The sequence below is a fragment of the Cetorhinus maximus genome, chromosome 1 (assembly GCF_964194155.1).
Source record: "Cetorhinus maximus chromosome 1, sCetMax3.hap1.1, whole genome shotgun sequence".
NCBI classification, from domain to species: Eukaryota; Metazoa; Chordata; class Chondrichthyes; order Lamniformes; family Cetorhinidae; genus Cetorhinus; species Cetorhinus maximus.
Window position 1 is genome coordinate 115,664,154 of NC_135879.1, and position 21,190 is coordinate 115,685,343.

Below are 21,190 nucleotides of genomic sequence, written 5' to 3' on the forward strand. Positions count from 1 at the left end.
CATCTCCATCTGGCCTAATCTCCTCTGGAGGCTGCCTCCTCAGCCCTCACCATCTTGAGGTCACTTGCACAGGTCAACGTTTGCCCCCACACATACACCATGAGATACCCTCTTCCCCAGTACAGCCCTCACCTTGCAGCCTCTTCCCTTGCCTGAGGCCACTTCTCCCCCTTCCCTAAGCAAGCCCTAGCCTTGCAGCCGTTGAAGAGCCAGGTAGAGACTTGCCCTTCAGCCCTCCCAAAAAGTGATGTGGTGCTGCCTGTGAAGCCTGGTGCTGATGACCACGAGTGCTGCCTGAAGCAAGGTAAGCAAACAAACTTCGAAGTCCCCAGCGAAGTGCAGCTCGCCAGGTGCATGTCGCTTAAGTACAGTTGTGAAACATGTCAGTGTGAAATTATGCTGACGTGTCCGATGTTACATGCTGGGGGGATAATTCCAGTGATCTTATAATGAGACGGTAAAGTACTAAAATTAGGTTCCCAAAGTGCAGCGGTAGGAAACGCAACCTGTCATTGACTGGTGGAGTGGACGATCGCAAACTGGTTTTACGACGATGTGAAACCGATTTTTGTGATCTCCCGATATTTGCCTCTCCTGCCTGAGGCCCACCGCAAATGGGAGCAGACGACTGCAGCCCATGTATTACGTTAAGTTGAGGGTCCCTTTAACAGCTAGGTTTCTCTAAAAGATTTCTGGTAAAAAGCAGCTGGCTTCCAGTCAATGATCAATAGTGACTGTGGGGCAGGGAGGGGGCAGTGGGGGGAGAAAAGGAGAGAGAGAGAGAGAGAGAGAGAGAAAGTGACAGAGACACAGACAGTCTACAATTGTGGGATTGGTGGAGGAGGTCTCAAGGTAGCATAAGGCCCAAGAAATCTCAATCCTTATGCAGATATTTGAAACAGCACTCAAACCAAGTGGTTAATCTTCCAATTTCTGCTAAGTATCTGGCTTATTGGAGGTGTAAATCAAATGATGTAGAAGGAAATTCGAGTTAAGAAGTTTGGTTTAGAGAATATATAAAACTGTGTTCACTATACTTTTAATATCTTTAATGTCAAGGAACGTGAATTTCAATAACTAGACTCTATCTTATATAGTCAATTATGTTAAAGATATTGTTTAATAAAATTCTTTTGTTTTAAACTGTGAACCTTGTGGCTTCATTCTTTTTAGTAAATGCCTGGGTTTTTGGATTCTAAAAATATAAAACACATTACTGGCCTCTATCAAGATCATAATTCTATCAAACACGTTTTGAAATTCCATATACACAAACGCAATAGTACCCCCATCAGCCCTTTAACTCCATATTAGAAGCTAATCCCTCCTACAGAAAAGCCTATATTCAGATTCATGTTCAAAGTCCCAATTGGATCAGTCCCAATTGTAAATTCCTTGCTATCTTTACCATTTACTCCAATTTTACACAAATTAATCTTCTTCCATCAAAATACAATAAGAAAGACAGCAACTACATAACACAAGGTACTCAACCAAATTCATGCTTTAGCACAAAGTATTAGTAAAATCATTAGCCATTAGGGACCATTGATTTGCACTTTTCACATAGAAATAGAGAATTTCAGAATGTGATTCCCAAGACACCTGTAAGAGGCCTAGAATCCTTTATAATAAAATGAAATTTGAATTATTCAATTTCCTTCAAGCCTTGATGAAAATGACTACAGCAACAAAGGATACACAATGTTAGGTACACTTTTCTATCAACAATAAAGCTTTGCAGTTTATTTGGTTGATTTTGTACTGAATTTTCAAACAAAGTTTTGCACCTTCTGATGACAACCTGCATTTGATTTTGTGGCATAATACAAGTATTCCAAACTTCTGCCTAAACATTGCTGAAGGTAACCTGATACATTTTGGATGCAAGGGGAAATTAAGTTGAGTTTCTGTTCCAAATTGTTATCCCGTGCCCCCAAATGTAATGACACACACAAGGGCAATGGGCAAAGGCAATCAAGATCTGCCTCCATGGTCTTATCTTTTAAAAAAAATTGTTCATGGGATGTGCGCATCATTGACAGGCAGCAGCATTCTCGCCTGAGTCATAAGGTTGTGAATTCAAATCCCTCTCCAAGACTTGAGTACTACGATAAAGGCTGACACTCCAATGCAATACTGAGAGAGTGCTACACTGTCAGAGATATCATCTTTTGGATGAAATGTTAAATCAAGGTCTTGTCTGCCCTCTCAGGTGGTTGTGAAAGATTCCACAGCACTATGTCAAAGAAAAGCAGGAGAGTTATCCTTGGTATCCTAGGCATTTTTTATCCCTCAATCAACACCACAAAGAAACAGATTATCTGGTCATTACCACATTGCAGTTTGTGGGAGTTTGATGTGGGCAAATTGGCTGCCGCAGTTCCTACATTACAGTGACTACACTTAAACTAAATATTTCATTGGCTGTAATATGATTTTAAACATCCCGGGGTCATGAAAGGCACTATGTAAATGCAAGCCTTTCTTTTTCTATATTTACTGCCCATTTCTAATTGTCCATGAGAAGATGGTGAGCTGCCTCTTGAACTGCTGCTCTTTTCTGGTTTAGGTAAATCTGCCATGCTCTTAGAGGAGTTGTTCAGGACTTTGACATAGTGGCAGTGATAGATTTCCAGATCAGGATTCTGTCCGACTTCGAGGGGAACTTGTAGGTGACGGTGTTCTTATGCATGTGCTATCACAGGTTTGGTAGGTGCTGTCAAAGAAGCATTGGAGACCTGCTGCAGTACATCTTGTATATGGTGCACACTGCTGCCAATGTGCACTGGTGGAGGAGGAGTGAATGTTTATAGTGGTTTTTGGGATGCTGATCAATCAGGCTGCTTTGTCCTAGATGGTGTCGAGCTTCCAGATCATGGCTGATCTCATCGTGACCTCAACTCCACCTTCCTGGCTGTCTTCCTTAACCATCGACTCCCCTGTCAATCAAAAATCTAACTCAAGCTTGAATATATTCAATGACCCAGCCTCCACTGCTCTCTGTGGAGGAGAATTTAACATACTAATGCCCCCGAGAGAAAAAACTCATCTTGGTTTTAAATGGGAGACTCCTAATTTTTAAACTGGGTCCCCTAGTTCTAGACTCCCCCACAAGGGGAAACATCCTCTCAGCATCTATCTTATCAAGCCCCTTCAGAATTGTATGTTTCAATAAGGTCACCTCTCATTCTTCTAAACTCCAAAGTATAGGCCAAACCTGCTTAACCTTTCCTGATGAGATAACCGTCTTACATGTACTTTTCCAAGTGCAGTGACTGTTGAATGTAGGTAACAGAGAAGACAATGTGCGCATGGCAAAATCACACAATTAGCAATGTGATAATGTCAAAAAATCTGATTCATAAGACCATAAGATGGAGCAGAAGTAGGCCATTCGGCCCATCAAGTCTGCTCCACCATTCAATTAGATCATGGCTAATCTGATAATCCTCAACTCCATTTTACTGCCTTTTCCCCATAACCCTCGATTCATTAAAAATCTGTCTATCTCAGCCTTGAATATATTTAACAACCCAGCCTCTATAGCCCTCTGTGGTAAATAATTCCACAGATTGACTACCCTCTGAGAAGAAATTCCTCCTCATCTCTGCTTTAAATGGACGCCCCCTTACTCTGAGATTATGCCCTCTGGTCCTAGACTCTCCCACAAGAGGAAAAAACCTCTTAGCATCTATGCTGGCAAGTCCCCTAAGAATCTTATATGTTTCAATAAGGTCGCCTCTCATTCTTCTAAACTCCAATGAGCAGGCCCGACCTACTCAACCCCGCCTCATAAGAAAATCCCATCGTACACAGGATCAACCTAGTGAACCTTCTCTGGACTGCCTTCAATGCCAGTATATCTTTCCTTAGATAAGGGGACCAAAGCTGTTCACAGTATTCTAGGTGTGGTATAACTAGTGCCTTGTATAGTGTTAGCAAGACTTCCTTATTTTATATTCTATTCCCTTTGAAATGAAGGCCAACATTCCATTTTCCTTCCCCATTACTTGCTGAATTTGTATGCTTGCTTTTTGGGATTCATGCATGAGGACCCCCAAATCCCTTTGTGCTGCAGCTTTCTGCAGTCTTTCTCCATTTAAATAACATTCAGCTCTTCTCTTCTTCCTGCCAAAGTGCATAACCTCTCATTTTCCTACGTTATATTCCATCTGCCAAATTTTTGCCCACTCACTTATCCTGTCTATATTCCTCTGGCGACTGTCATCCTCGCCACTTGCCGTCCCACCTATTTTTGTGTCATCCGCAAACTTGGCAATAGTACATTCATTTCACTCATCTAAGTCATTAATACACATTGTAAATAATTGTGGCCCCAGCACTGATCCTTGTGGTACTCCACTGGTTACAGGTTGCCATCCTGAAAATGCCCCCTTTATCCCAACTCTCCATCTTCTGCTAGTTAGCCAATCCTCTATGCATGCCAACATACTACCCACAACACCATGGGCTTTTATCTTATTAAGTAGCCTTATGTGTGGTAACTCATCGAACGACTTTTGGAAATCCAAATATATCACATCTACTGGTTCCCCTTCATCTATCCCGCTTGTCATCTCCTCAAAGAATTCTAATAAATTTGTCAGGCTGATTTCCCCTTCATGAAGCCATGCTGACTCTGCTTGATTAGATTATGCATTTTTAAATGCTCTGCTTTACATCCTTTATAATAGACTATAACATTTTCTCAATGACAGATGTTAAGCTAACTGGTCCATAGTTACCTAATTTTTGTCTCCCTGCCTTTTTGAATAAGGGTGTTACATTGGCAGTTTTCCAAAATCTAAGGATTCTTGTAAGATTACTACCAGTGCATCCACTATCTCTGTAGCTACTTCCATTAATATCCTAGGATGCAACCTGGTATTTATTTCCTCCCCCCTCCTACCGCTTTTGCCCCTTGATTATTTAGTATTTTTGGAATACTATTAGTGTCTTCTACCGTGAAGACTGATGCAAAGTATTTATTCAACTCCTCTGCCATTTCCTGGTTCCCCATTATTTCCCCAGCCTTATTCCCTAAGGGGCCTATGTTCACTTTGGTCTCTCTTCCTTTTTATATTTAAAGAAGCTCTTACTGTCTGTTTTTATATTACTTGCCAGTTTACCCTCAAAGTTTGTTTTCTCGTTCTTTATTATTTTTGGTTATCTTTCGTTTTTTAAAACTTTCCCAATCCTCTGGTTTATCACTAATATTTGCCATATTGTATGTTTTCTCTTTCAATCTCATACTGTCCTTAACTTCCTTGGTTAACCATGGTTAGTTGATTCAAGTTTCCGGAATGGTACTTGAACTCTCAATCTTCTGAATGAAGAGACAAATGGTCGACACCAAAGTGGTGCAATATCCAGTTTCCACTTTATAAACATATTCCTTAACCACCTAACCATCAATACTGCTTTTTCTCTTACCTGTATGGTTCATTAGGTTTGCACTATGGACGTGAAAACACTGAAGGTGAAGTAGGAGCAAGGGAGTGGCACAGGATACTTGGTTTGGATAAAGTCCATTACCAATGCATTAAGGGGTGATTGCAGGCTGACAAAAGCAGGAAGACAGCTACAAGTAAAAAATGTCTTCCTTTATTGGGGGCATATCAAGCTTCAACACCAAGTTAGTCCCATAAACACCTGGGGCAAATGTGCAATTATTATCATGTACTCAGGAGAGCATCAGGAAATAATAATTCACGCTGATGAAAGAAAGATGAAGTCACTTTCAATTAATCCAGTCGCACTTAATAAAACTGAGTTGGCAATCAGGAAGTGCTTGGCCCAAGGGTGGTTAAAAATACATTTCACAGCAATTCACCCAGAACATCAGGCTTTTCCTATGACCTGAAGACTTAGTTATTTCAAATCCCAAAGTAGTTTTATGAAATACAAATCTTTTAACACTGCAATAACCAGAATGATGAGATACTATGACTTCCAGTTTTCTTAAGAAACTCCTCTTCCTTTAGAGAAGGTCCTTCCTGAAAATGATTAATATTTGAAGCTTAATTAGGACAGAATGGCAATCACAGCTGCAGTGACATTCCAGATGAACGTTATCTTCAGTCGGACAGGCTACAATTAATCGGAGTCAGCTTACCCTCTACCTTAATCTCTCTGGTACCAAAAATAGGAAATCTACTTTCCTATAGTTAGATCTTGCAGCAGATTGTCTAACTTAGTCATAGGGAATTAGCATTTGGGCTAAATGAAGCAATAACTTTTGTTAATAGAATATTGATTATTGACATAATTAAATATAAAATATAAATCTTAATACGGTGCATTAAAACACTCTGGTGCAATTGTCTGATGGAACATCCATCCTAGTTAGCAACATGTCAACTTGAAAACAACTGAACAATCAGATGCTTGTTCATGTGACATAGTTCAATATTAAAACACTAGAATTGCACGTTATATTAAGGATCAAAAAGTGAAGGCAGCTACTGTCTTCCTTGACACCATCGAGGTCATCTCATCCTAGTTTAGTATTATTTTGAGCATGCTGTTCATGAAGTGACAAGATTCAGGTTTGTCAAATTTACCCACACAACTTCCTGATCCTGACAATGCCTCATATACCACCACCTGGTCAGATCAGCATAATCATTACAAAAGTCTGAAAAAGATATTGCATACCAGATTAGGAATGGTTCTCATAGGGAAGAAGAACTTGAGAGAGAGATTTATGAGTACTAAAGACATGCAAGTTTACCATATAATGCAAAAATTGTGATAAATTTCTTAACATTACTGTGATCAGTGATAGGATGCCTCTCGTTGGTTCCAAGAGAAGACAGTTTAAGGGTATTAATTTGCATATTTTGGTTTTCAAAAATGTGCAAATTTCTGAAAACATTAGGTATGGGAAATTCACTTGGGCATCTACTTGGGCTTTTGGTTAAACACAGCAAATACTCTCCAAACAAAAACCTATTTCATGGAGCCTTCTAACAGTTTCAAAAGGATACCCAACATCCAAAAGGATACAGCATCCTCATCACAGAACATTCCTTGACATGAGATATCAGAACTGATCGTTCTATTCTTGGTGAACACAAGGTACGAAGTGTGAATGGAACATCACGTGTTATTTCCACCTCTTGACGAAATAGCTAATCTATTTCACTCCAGTGAAATTCCCATGGCAGTAATGCTATGAAATTTATCACAATTTGTATTTACATAGCACCTTTAACATAAAACATCCCAAGGCACTTCACAGGAGCGTTATCAAACAAAATATGACAGTGAACCACATAAGGAGATATTAGGGCAAATGACCAAAAGCCTGGTCAAAGAGAGAGGTTTTAAGAAGTGTCTTAAAAAGAGGAAATGAAGTGAAGAGGCGAAGGGAGCTAAGGAGGAAATTCCTGAGCATCATGCTCAAGCACCTGAAGGCACGGCCACCAAAGGTGGACGATTAAAATCAGGGATGCTCAAGAGGCCAGAATGACTGAAGTGCAGATATCTTTGAGGGTTTTAGGCCTGGATAAGATTTCAAGAGATAGGGAGGAGCTAGGCCACAGTGGGATTGGAAACAAAGATGAGAATTTTAAAACCAAGGCCCTGTTTAACCAGGTAGGAGGAGCCAGGGTAGGTCAGTGAGGCCAGGGATGATCTGTGAATGACATCTGTTGCAAACAAGGAAATAGGTCACAGAGTTTTGAATGGGCCTCAAGTTTACAGAAGGTAGAATGTGGGAGGTCAGCCAAGAGTGTGTTAGAATAGCCCCAAGTCTAGGGGTAACAAAAAGCACAAAGGAGGGTTTCAGCAGGTGAGCTGTGTGTGGCATTACTGTGTGTATTACAGATGTGGAAATAGCTGATCTAGTGACAGCAAGGGTGCGCGATTAAAAGTTCATTTGGGGTCAAATGTGACACTGAGGTTGCTAACAATCTGTTTCAGCCTCAGCCAATTGCCAGGAAGAGGGATGGAATCGGTGGGAGGGAGTGAAGTTTGCAGCACGTATTAAATACAATGGTGTCAGTCTTCCCAATATTTAATTGCAAGAAGTTTCTACTCATCTTGTCTGCATGCCAGATAAGCAGTCTGACAGTTTAAAGATAGTGGAGGGGTTGAGACAGGTGGGGTAAGGTAGAGCTGGGTGTTGTTAGCATACAGGTGAAAACTGACAAGTGTGTTTCCAGATGATGTCGCCGAGGGGCAGCATGTAGATGAGAGAGATGAGGGGTCTAGGTCTTTTGGGGATACTGGAGCTAACTGCGAGAATGGGAAAAGAAGTGACTGATGGCAATTCTCTGGCTACAATTAGATAACTTAGAATGAAAAGAGGCGAGAGCAGTTCAACTCAGTTGGATGATGTTGGGGAGGAGGATGACGTGGTCAACTATGTCAAAGGCTGCAGACAAATAGAGAAGGACGAGGAGGGACACTTTACCTTTGTCATAGTCACAAATCAAAGTCACAAATGTCATCTCAAGAACCGTTTTGTTACTATGGCCGGAGCAGAAACCTTTTTGGAGGGATTCAAACATTACTTGGGGTCAGGGGTTGATTTTTTTTGATGAGAGAGACAATTATATCAGATTTAAAGAAGAGAGGGACAGTACTTTAGGTTAGAGAACCATTAACAAAATCAGTTAACATGGGTGCCAGGAAGGGATACTGGATGATCAGCAGTTCAGTAGGAATAGGGTTGAGAAAGCAGCAAGTAGGTCCCATGGACAAGATAAGCTCTGAGAGGGCATGAGGAGAGACGAGAGTGGAACAAGACAAAGATGCGACCTCCCGGCTAGGGTTGGGGGAATTAAGAGAAGTTTGTTGGATGGTTTCAATTTTGGGAACAAAGAAGTCCATGAGTTCTTTGCACTAGTCATTGAAAGTGAGGGTGGAGGGGACTGAGGAGAGGGGTAGAGAGTTATCTTTGCATTCCAGGATGGTCCTGGAAAAGTGAGCAGTTTTAGCAAACGAGAGCAGGACCTGATAAGAGTTTTATGTAGTTCAGCCAGGTCCGACAATGAAAAGGCTAAATCGGTTGTCCACCTTATCCATTTAACGCTGTCTCTTGGACTTGAGGAGGCAGAGATGAAGTTCGGACCAGAGGGAAGAGACAGGTTGAGAGAAAGTAATAGTTTCAGTGGGGACTAGGGTATTAAAGTGGAGGTGCCGGTGCTTTTGAGTAAATTGGTAGCTGAAAAAATGTCATGGTGAATGGAGGGCCAAAGGTTAGATAGTTAGGACTGAGAGTGCAGCTCTAAGTAAATTGGACAGAGTTTTGCAGGGACAGATACAGAAGAAATAAGGTTTGGATGGGAATTTGGAGGTGGGTGGAGGGCGGTACAAGGAAGTGATCAGAGATGACCTTATCTGTGATTGATATTACGGGGTAGTGAGGCCACATGCGATGGCATGGTCAAACATGTGGCCGTGAATATGGAATTTATACAGAGAGTGGGATTAAGGGAAGATAAGAGGGCAGTGAGCTCGGAGGACAGAAAACATGATGAGTTGGGATAGAGATTAAAATCATTTAGCATGAGAAGTCACTTGGTGTAAAGGTCAAATGAGGGAAAGCAGTGAAGATAGCTCACTGAGAAAACTGTCATGATCCTTGGATGGGTGTTAAGAGATTTGAATGAGAGATGAGAGGCTCAAGAAGAGGAGAAAGTGCCAAAGGAGCAAGGGGACAGACCAGGGGGAGATTTGGTTCTAAGAGCCACGCCACCTCCACAAGTGTCTGGGCAAGGCAAATGCTGGAAGGTATAGCCAGGAAAGGAGGCTTCATTTAGTGCAGTAGGTGTCATCATCCTTCCGTCAGATTTCTGGTAAGACCATGATGTTGATCCAATCATCCACAATAAGCTCATGGATTGCAAGGGCTTTGTTTGGGGCTGATCAGGCATTTTGGAGAGAAATATGCAAAGAGGCAATGATAGCTGGACCACTGGCAGAGTCCACAGGACCAGCACTGGTAAGGGCGAGTTGGACAAAGAAAAGACTAAGACTGGCAAGATCAGCCTTCAGCCAGTTCGCTGGGCAGGAAGGTCAGTGAGAAAGTAGGGTGGTGCTTTTGAGGAAGCAGTGGCGAGTGCCTCGATGGGCTCTTCGGAGAAAGCTAAGAGAGGCACAGAGAGAAGCTGTAAGTTTATCTAAGAGGGAATCAAGTCTGGGACAGCAGCAAGAGAGTAGGAAGGTCAAACAGTACAGACTGGAGGAGAAAGGGTCAAGTTTGGCAGTAGTTGGCCAAGGATAGAGAGCTTAGAGCCATCTTGGAAAAAAGCATCGTCCACAATGCTGTGTCACAATATAAAATAAAAACGTTTGATAAGAGACTATTTTCCACTTGCACCTCACTGTGTAAAATAGGAAACTGCACAGTAAACAAAGCTACTACAAAACCATTCTCATTACATGAACATAGGACTTAGGAGTAGGTTATTTGGCCCTTCAAGCTTGCTCCGCCATTCGATAAGATCACAGCTGATCTTGTTATGGTCTCAACTCCACTTTCCTGTCTGCCCCCCAAACCCTTGACTATGAAATGATATGAAGCATATGATAAAAAGAATCTTTATACCAGAATTCACTAGAATATTGTGGGGTTTTTCCCCCAATCTCTAGTTTCTGTAGCTTTTCAAAATTCTATTTTCTAATCAGCATTAGAATGAAAGTAAAACTGGTATTTGCAAGTTCATTTCAACGTAAGCTATCTCAAGTACTAATGATCAATAAACTTTACTGATAATTCATCGCACATTCAGTGCTAAATTCATTCCAATTTACATTATTTTGCTTTTGAAGACTAATATGTGTATTTATGGAAATAGAAAAAAAAACTTATGGTAGAACAATCTCTGAAAACTCTCTACAGTATCACATGCACAGATCAACCTCCTCCGTAGTCTCAAAGCATTTCCATGCATCACTGTATTCTCCTGTCCTCGCTACAGTCTCAGGCATTGCTACTGAGAGATACAAACTAAGAAGTGATTTTGCGGGGGGGCGGGGGGGGGAATCAGGGATCAATCAACGTCATTAAATCACATTATCGCAATGTTATGGCAGTGCTGTTTGTGGAACCGTACTGTGCACAAAATGGCTGCCTTATTTTCAACATTACAACAATGATTACATTCCCAAAAGTATAGCAACGGACATGAAATACTTTGGGACGCTCTGAGGTTGTGAAATAAGTTAAAGATAAAAAGGACATGAATTTCTATGTCAGAGGTGGTCTTATTTTTCCAGCGAATAAAACTACAACATTCTAATGTTGCCACAGTCCAGAGCCCCAGTAGCAAGATTAAAATCAGGCTTAAATTTTGTTTGATAATGCTCCTGTGAACTGCCTTGGGATGTTTTATTACATTAAAAGGGGGTTTTTGGAAATGCAAGCTGCCGTTTAATTAAAAGAGAAACAAACGTGCGGACAATGGTGTCTGCTTATTATTGGTGGGTGTCTCCAATTAAAATGAATATAAATCACTGAGAAATGGAACAGTTAAAAACATAAATAGGGGCAGAAGGTGGTCATCCTGCCCCTGGCGTCTGGTCCACTATTCAGTAGGAACGTGGCTGATCTCTGACCTCAAATCCACCTTCCTGCCCAAATTCCATTTTCCTCAATTTCCTTAGTTCCCAAATATCTATCAATCTCAGCCTTGAATATACTCAAAAACTGAGTACCCGCAATCCCGAATGAAAAAATTGCTCATCTCATTTCTAAATAATCAGCCCCTTAACCTGAGACTGTATCCCGGTTTTAGACTTTCCAGCAAGGTGAAACAACCTCCTTGTCTACCTGAATCTTAGACATTTCATATATTAAGATTTTGCACCACTGCCTTCTCAGCTTTGCTCCGGGGCCACGTTGGATCCTGGATAGACATCCACGTACACCTGGGCTGAAATCAATTTCTTCACTAGCTTCTCTACTTTAATGTGACCTCCACCATGGCCAACAAAAGCCATTCTTGCTGACCTGCTTCTAATCCAATACCTGGTCTGCTTCAGCAGTCTGTTTCCTGTCTATAAGCTGGGAATTTTTCACTCTACAGCAAGCTTTCATCTGTTCCTGCTGGCTGTCATCCAGATCTGGATTCTGCTCCCTTGCTGCTAAATGACCACTTCTTTGCATTTTTCTGCTTGCTTCCTGTAGCCATCGACCCCACTCATCCCTCCCTGGACTAGTACCAGCTCATCAAGCTAGTATTATTTCTGCTCGTCCTGGACTTCTATGCTCCTCACTTTTGAATGGCTGTTCCTTAGACTAGCTCCTTATTCTCACCTAACTTCAAGATCTCTGGACTACACTGTTCTAGTTCCATTAGTTTCACTCCCACTGTTCCTTATTCCATATCGGTACACCAAATACCAGGCACTTTGTCCCTCAAACAACTGGATTCACTCATTGGCCAAAGTGGTCTCTGAACCTTAACATTAGTTTGTCAATCATCAAAGCTGACCCCATCTAGTCTACAAGTCAACTTCATGCCAGTATTGAACCTTTGACTTTAACTTTGGGCTCTCAAATTGTTTATGTGTGACTCTTTAGTCTCTGCTATGCCTATGTACCCTACCTTCCCTGCACCCATTTTGATTGTCATTACTTCTATCTCCTTTTCACTACTTTGGCCTCTCTCAAGCCCTCCTCTCGTGCCCCCTCCCTTTGGAGTCGGGAGGGGGGGGTGTGCGTGGCTTACCTCCCCAGCCACTTTCCCTTCCACTCACCTCGTTCATCATCAACCCCTGTAAATTTGTCACTCTACTTCCCCACCTCCTATGTTGTCAGACACCCACTCTTGGATGAGCTGCAATTTTCTCCAACTAAACATCAGGGAGACTGAAGAAATTCCCTTCAGTCTCCACCACAAAATCTGCAACCTCATCGCTGATGTCATCACCTCGCCCAGCCACCATACGGCTTGAGCTAAGGGTGGAAAGAGGGGGAATTTGGGAATCGTGCCAAAAGAGAAAAAAATACCATAGTATCTTTAAACTCAACCCTCAGGCAAAAGTTACCACATTAAAAGTGGTTTGATAGCCTCAATTTAACCTTGACTTAGCATTAGTTTAACATTTTCTATTTAAAATCTTCACAAAATGATTTTACAAAAGAATAATCGTCTCTACTAGGACCATGGATATCAAAGTATGATTCTGATTTTCTTATGTTATTAATTCCATGTCAATTTTCACTTGGTCCATGGAAGAGTTGGAAATCTGCAGGAATCAGTTTCATTACAGCCCAGTTATTACAAGGACAAAATCACACGGCTACACTGATGATAGAATGCAATCAAATAAATCTTGATTCTTACCTCTTGACCTGTGAGGAAAAGCAGGACATCTCCCTCCTCTTCTTCACACATATGAATCTGAATTACTGTTCGAATCGCTGACTCTAGATAATCCCGCTCTGGTTCCGGGGTATAGAATATTTCTACAGGATGCGTACGGCCAGGAATGGTAAGCAGTGGGCAACTATCAAAGTAGACCTGAAACTTGCCTGCATCAAGTGTGGCACTCATGATGATAATCTGAAAGAAATAGTGATGCACTTTAGTCTCAATTCACAGGAGAAAAGACCACGGTTAAAACTTGCAAAGTATAAAATTCTGTCATGTAAGAAAATCAAATCTATTACCAAAGAATTGTAAAACTATGAAATGAAACATTACCACTGAACATCAAAATAAACCTTTAGGTTTCTCAGTTTTAAGTACTGGCGGAATAGAACACCTAACCATACAGCATGAAGCATGACTAAGCAGCTAAAATGCAGGCTTATTTACCAAACAGTAAAATGCAGCAATTGGCCACTTGTTCAATCATAAGAGCTACTAAATAGAAATTCTACAGGAACCCAAGTGGCTGTAATTAGACAGAAATTGAATCTATAATTCTGAAGAGCAAAACGTATTTAAATAATTTTTTTTTTTTATGTGTCACATATATCTTGCTGACAAAGCAGGTCACAACAGTACAATGAAATCATGCCCAGTGGTCAGGTTGGGCTGTAAAGTTTTTGTAGGGATATAGGGCAAATGCCAATATATGGAGTTAGGTCACATGATCTCACTGAATGAGGAACAGTCTTGAAGGTCTAAAAGGCCTACTCCTATTCCCATGTTCAGTAATGGAGGTGCTGTGTTTCAATCAAATGTTAAGTCGAGGCCCGCTCCGTGCTCTCAGGTCAACATAAAAGATTTCATGGCAGCTTTCAAAAGAAAAGCAGCAGAGTTTTCCTGATTGCCTGATCAATATTTGTCCCTCAACCAACAACACTAAAAAAAGACAGAAGATTATCTGGTGATGCACTTTGGGATGTTCAGGGATCGGGAAAGGCACTATTTTAAAGGCAGCTTCTTTCCTTATTCTTCAGGATGTAACATTATTTTCATGATTAACAAATGATCACTGATCAACATTGGTCTGAATTTGATCTTAGGCCTCAAAAAAAAAGTTGCAAGGCGCATAACTGCCATTTGCTTTTTCTAAAATCTTACCTTCAAATCTGATCTTTGCTTCACAACTTCTTTTAATACACCCATAAGAATATCTGTTGCTAGTGTACGCTCATGGGCCTCGTCAAGGATGATTACACCATATCGCTCTAGTAGAGGGTCATTCATAGCTTCTCGAAGCAACATACCATCCGTCATATACCTAGAAACAAATAGTACAACAGCTGTTCAGTTCAATGTTCAAATAATTATACACATAAAGGAGTTCCTAGTGACCAATCCATGGAGCCATCACCAAAAGAGACAAACAGTTCAAAGCTGCATAGCTATCACACGTCACAGGTGTGCTTTCAAGAACTTGAAATCAATAAGTCTGATAAATTGTTTGAGGTATAATTTAAAAGTCACACTATATGCTTTTCCAAGGACCAAAACACCAAATCAACAACTGCCACAAATTATCCTCACTCAAACAATAATATCAATACTGCTTTAGGCTAGATATGGAATTGAAGCAGCAAAATTTGGCTGCACGAACTAACTCGGTCTAAATCTAAAAGTGCAGAACTAGACTTGGTTCAAAAAAAACTTGCACTTAAAATGATTAAACCTGAAATAGCCGTAAAAGGTTTTCTTTAAATTTTCGGTATATCTGGAGAGGCCACTCAAGCAATATAATGGTAGTAAGCTACGATTACCATTCTTATAGTCCATGTTTACCATTAAACTATTTTTTTAAAATTACACATTATTGCACGGCTGCCACATAGCCTCACGCACTAGCTGGGCAAATCCATCACACTGTTCCTTATAGGTTCACATTTCTAATAATATTCAGTTTCACAACAACAGCAACCATTATAACTCAGATTTCCTCCCAGGAGTAATAAAGATGAGTTTCACAATTCAGGTCATGTAGCATTTAGCAAAATTTATCACGATTTCATTGCTGATACTGCTTTAACTCATAATGTACTCTGAGTTGCATTATTTCATATTTTTATGATGCATACATCTAAGAACATTTACAATATCTCTATTTTTCTTACTGCTCATGTCATGTATAAAATGCAGATTACTAGCTATCACCCACAGAATAAACTGTGTAGCACAACTGGCATCTACTTTAGTCTCAGAATTCATAATGGCTTCTTCAGCGCAAGTTAATCTTGGCTTTTGAAAGATCACCTTGCCAATTTCAAGGCAAACATTTTAAATGCACACGCTAAATTTTACTGACAGTGCAATGACTTCCTCCTACCCTGCAAAAATCAGTACTGGAGTTTGGAACAGATTCTAGGATTTAATCTTTATCATTGACACTCTTATGAACTCTCTATTCATTGCAGATGACTCAGGAATGTACTCGTTCCAGAGGTCGGGGTAGCTCTAGCAGCAAGGCAAGAAAAAGCAAGTCAGTATGGATGCAGGAATGAAGAATGGTCATCAAATCTACTCTCAAGAGTATTTTCAATTAAAAAGGATGGAAAAGTATTGCATAAACAACACTAAAGTTGCTTTTCTGCAAATATATTATGCATTGGAAATTTCAACAAACTATGCTGAATGCGATCAACACAAAAAAAAAACAAGCGTTCACTTACTTCAGACATGTTTTTGCACTGCTGCAGTCTTCAAATCTAATGGAGTATCCAACCTCTTGGCCTAGCATCACATCCATTTCATCAGCTACCCGCTGAGCCACGCTCATGGCAGCCACCCTCCTGGGTTGGGTACAGGCCACACCACGTTTGGGTCCCACCACTGCCCGCACATAATCAACGCACCACTGAGGAATCTGTAAATCCATTCAATCACAAATTAATTGCTTGAATCTTCAACACCAACTACAATGCAAGCATTACACACACATCAAACTTTCTCAAGTACATTACTCCCGAGCCCTATGATTCCACATATCAAGGCACCAGAAACCAGCAACTCCATGGAGGGTATTAAACCCGTGCACAGTTGACTCGATATTTTATGTCTCCGCTGCGCTGCCTAAAGTATTTTTCTTCTTTAAAAACAGAACACCACCCCCCTATTGTAATATGATGTTTAACAAGTATTTTGTTCAGCATACAGTAAATACAAGTGGAATCACTGCTGCCACGACTGACATAAACTTAGCCAGCAGCACTGGTTTCATTTTTTGTAAACCGCTAAACCCCTTCAGTAAACAACTGAAACTGAATAACACACACTTAGGAGACAGAGAATGCAAATCAGGAAATCACAGATTAATTTACTGTACATTCAATTCCTGTTACCCCATATTGCTAATTGACAGCTCTTCTAATGCCTCATATGCTTTGCAATTTTTCAGAAAAGAGGTGACTGTGCACTTAATGGGTAGTTTCACTAAGGAAAAAAAAAGCCAGTTAAAAATTGTATTCAGTGCTCCACACGCAAAGGCAGATTGATAGCTTGACAGCTGGTGCTGAAGTTTAGGTGCCAGAATTTGTTCCATTTAGTAGGTGACAACACAAGTGCGGGTCTGGACTTCGATTAGCCCTTCAAGGCAGGTATGAACAAGAAGCATCTATTATCAGGCATGAAAACCCCAGGGATTCACACAGTTCCAAGGGGCAGCGGGGAGTTATTGGCAGAGGAGGAGATATATGCTGACTCTATGCTATCTTAAGCTGGGGAACAGAATGTGATGACAGGGAGACCCAAGAGGCAAACAGAACGTTAAAGGTGCTAACAGTCATTCCACTAAATCAAGGAGACTGAGGTTGCCATCATATCGTCAATATAAAATCACAGTTCCTCAGAAGAAAAACTGTAAAAGCTTCTTACTTCGCCAGACAAAACCTATAACATATTAAATTCAATGCAAGCATTCTAGAAATTTCCAATGCATTTTTAAAATCAGGAGAACCATTTGCCCAATGGCCAAAAAACAAAGGTTCAAAGGAACAACGTCTTGTCCATCATTTGCACACTGGCTGGATCAGTGTGGAACCTTTACAGTAACTTCCCATACTGGCATGGAAACCTATTAGTCACTGCCACATTTATGAAGTACAATCCTCAGTAGATTCAGTCCTGCATCAGCCAAGCAGCATAAAAAGAGAATGAGATCAAATGGTGCAGTTGGCTTTTTATTTTTTACAATCCTTCTTTCATAACTGTCTTTCAAGGCACAAGCAGTAGTAAAGTTGTAAGCTAAAATTATAGCAAACTGTGATAATTTGAAATGAAGATTTTTTTAAAAAAAAATACAAAATATAATATTCAGCAGTTTTCAATCAAGGCAAAAATGCTCAGTACCAGATTGAACAACAGCTGTTTCTAAGCTGCATCCACTTCAAGGTATGAAACAGTTTGTGGCCCTAATAGTACTCCAAAGGTGCCACAGGCACACCAGTAGTAAGAAAGTCAGCTGTTAGGGTTCAATTATTCATCTCTTCCTTCAATTCAAGCATCTTCATAACTTCAAGAAAGTGAAACTTGTTAGAAGTGGAAGAAGGAACCCTTTATTACATTTTTGGGTTGATGACACCAGAGCAAGGCAATGTCTCCTAACTAACGCATTTAAATAATGAGTCAAGGAAGAAAAGTAGAAGGAAAACATGCAAAACAAAGGGTGAAAAGAGAGAGGCGGGTATGTGTGGACTGTTAACTAGGAGCAGTTGCCAGAATTTTGTACTGGAGTCACTTTGGGGATTGTAGGGGGAGGGAAGAGAACTGTAGAGCATCAGTGGATGGGTGAATTAATACAGACCAAATGCCATTCTTATTCTTTACCATCTTGAATCCATCATCATTGCCTGGATGCACTACTAGAACAGTACATGATATACACACTTATAACTGATATTAGGATCTTGGCCAGCTGCCAGGGTGAGTTGCTGGATACAGAGGGAATAGGGAGAACGATAAATTGAAGGTTCCAGCATAGCTCCTTGTTGGCTGTTTAATATTGACTGTCTTGATGACAAATTGTCTGTCCTTCCTCTCCACCATCAAATGGTATGTTGGGAGGAAACAGACCACAATCCAATTATAACACACCCAAAGTCTCTCAAAATCAGTTTTTCAATAATTCATGCACACAGGTCACCCAATGTCCAGAGGTGAAGTAGATATTTAATGTATGCAACATATATGCTTAAGTATGCAAAGAAACTACAATGTGGTCCATGGTTCAGTGAACTTGCTGATTAAAAGGCCATCACAAGGCATTCGCCACTCATGTGCTGCATTACAACCAAATCATGTTATTGCATAGAACACAATCTATTTCCTCCTCCCAGGTTCTCAGTTACATTCCCTGTTGTATAATTTGAATCATTGGCAAGTCAGTTAAATACAATCTACTCAAATTAAAGTCAATTAATTCACACATCACTGGACAATTCAAATTTCTTTTGCGCAAAAATAGGGTTTAAATTACCCAGGAGCCTGTATATTTGCATAATTAATTTCAGGCCAACTCAAAATCACCAACCTGTGTTGTCTTTCCGGAGCCAGTCTCACCAACTAGTACAAAGGACTGGTGTTTGGTCAGGATTTCAGTGAACCTTTCCTTGTAATCCCACACAGGCAGCTGAAGTCTCTTCTTCAGGATCTCATAATAGCGTGGAGTGTGGGGCAAGTTGGTAAATGGATTGATAGCCTGCTGGTGAAGTGCCGGAGTTGTAATGAGAGGCATGCCACCTCCCGTTGTTAAAGCTGGATTAGATGAGTTCCTTGAGTCTTTGTCTCGGTCCCTATCTCGGTCTCGGTCCCTGTCCCGATCTCGGTCCTTTGAACGATCATAATCTTTGTCACGGTCTCGGTCTCTATCTTTCCTCCTGATGTGAATAAAAGTTTATATTTAATTTATAGTTACTTTAGTACAAGATTATCAAGTATGTATGTTCTTAAAATTAACACCAAAAACACTATAGGAGCTAAGGCAAATAATGCATATAATATCTCAAGGATTACATTTTCAGTCTATTAGGAAGTTATTATTTGACATCGTAACTCTGTAAAATTTGATATGCATTTGCCATCAAATGTCTGACTATTTAAATCACTCTTCAATCCAACAGGGAAAAAAATCTGGATGCTTTGTTCACCCCATCTTAAGTCCCATTTTTTCAATTAGACTTCAGAACAACAAATTTCTCAAACTTTGTATGATAAAACAGCCAAGTTGAGAGATCAAAGGAGTCAACATGACCAATCATTATGGAGTACCAAACAAAGCAAAGAATGCTGAACTACATTAGCCAACCAGTGGAGCACAAGTCAGAGGCATGAACGCTAAAACCGTGAAGCACTCTGATCAGACTGCAGCTCAAATAAATACTGCACTTCAAATACTGTGGTTTTGCTCAACACAAGGAACACATTTAAACCTTAGAGGCAGTGCTTGGAAATACCATAAAGTTGATCCCTAGCATTAGTCATAAGGAATCATAAGAAAACACTGGAAACACCTGGGTTCTGCAGCCACAAAAAGAGATGACTGAGAAGGGACTTCAAAAGGTGCAAGATGGCAAGTGATTCAAAAAGGTAAATCCAGAAGACGATTTCAAGTTAAACCATGATATTAGGGGAAAGGTACAAAGTTAAAACTAGCAAATAATAAGTTGATTGATGTCAGGAAGCTCTTCTGTGTTTAACATATGGAATGGACTTGGGAAAAGGCAAGTACTGGCCAAACCTTGGAATCAAGTCAGTATTGGGATAGGGAAGGAGCTGCAAGATGTGTGTCCTGGATGGACAAGGTAGAATGAACTAATAATGTATTTTTCTTCCATAATGTCATAAAAAAAATTTTATAAAATAGGTCTAAGAAGGATCTAATTTTCAAACAAATAATTGGGCAACGCATGAACCATGTGACATTATGATATATTCAATTCCCAACATATTGAATGCCTCAAATGGACAAACTGTGGGAGATTGCTACCAGCCTTAGTGCACTGGTAATGCTCTTGCCTCTCAATCAGACGATTGTGGATTTAAGCTCTACAACAGATCACAGAACCTTGGTTGCCACTTGCAGTAAAATGCAGCTCTAAATTGCTGAGGGGTCCAAAAATGGCATGTGATAATGCTGCTGAACTTTGCAAAAAGAAAGAGCCAATGCTAAGCACCATAGATAGCCAGGGCAGCACGGTGAGAGCAAATATTTTTTCAGAGCTAGCACTTGATTTGCAGTCGGCATTCGAGGCTGAATAGAAGGTTATGCTGCCTGCAAAGAATGACCTAAAGGAGAGCCATGATCATCTTGTGCTCTATTGCATCATTATTTAAGGCCAGATTAAGTACAGAGGCTTTCACAACCAAACCCAAGAGTGATCAAATCATAAGAACATAAGGAGCAGGAATATGCTATCTGGCCGCTTGAGCCTGCTCCGACATTCAATAGGTTCATGGCTGATCTTCTATCTCAATTTCACCTTCCCGCACCAGCCTCATATCCCCTAATTTGCTTAATAACCAAAATCCTGTCAACTTCTGTCTTGCTTATATTCAACAACTAAACATCCACAGCTCTCTGTGGTAGAGAATTCCAAAGATTCATAACCCTTTGAGTGAAGAAATTTCTCACTTCAGTCATAAATGGCCAACCATGAACAATGGGTAACCCCTTTGAGTCTTAGTGAGGATGAGATGTCCACAGTAGTCTTCAGAAGAGGTACAAGTTTTTCATCTGAGTCCCAGATCAAAGAAAGGTTTGAAAACAAATGGTAAACAAGGGAAGGTTTTAAAATATCCATATGAATTGAAGT

At 40.5% G+C, this 21,190-nt stretch overlaps 1 protein-coding gene across 2 annotated transcripts in view; it reads right to left on the minus strand.

The window, feature by feature from the left end:
* The window catches only part of dhx15 (DEAH (Asp-Glu-Ala-His) box helicase 15), a 117,517-nt gene that overhangs the window by 65,111 nt on the left and 31,216 nt on the right, over positions 1–21,190 (minus strand). For both annotated transcript variants that reach the window (XM_078545742.1, XM_078545751.1), the window contains exons 2-5: positions 18,910–19,255; positions 16,055–16,248; positions 14,493–14,652; positions 13,305–13,523 (exon numbers count right to left, since the gene is read on the minus strand). In XM_078545742.1, coding sequence (XP_078401868.1) covers positions 13,305–13,523; positions 14,493–14,652; positions 16,055–16,248; positions 18,910–19,255 — 919 coding nt within the window. The remainder of the gene's footprint in view (positions 1–13,304; positions 13,524–14,492; positions 14,653–16,054; positions 16,249–18,909; positions 19,256–21,190) is intronic.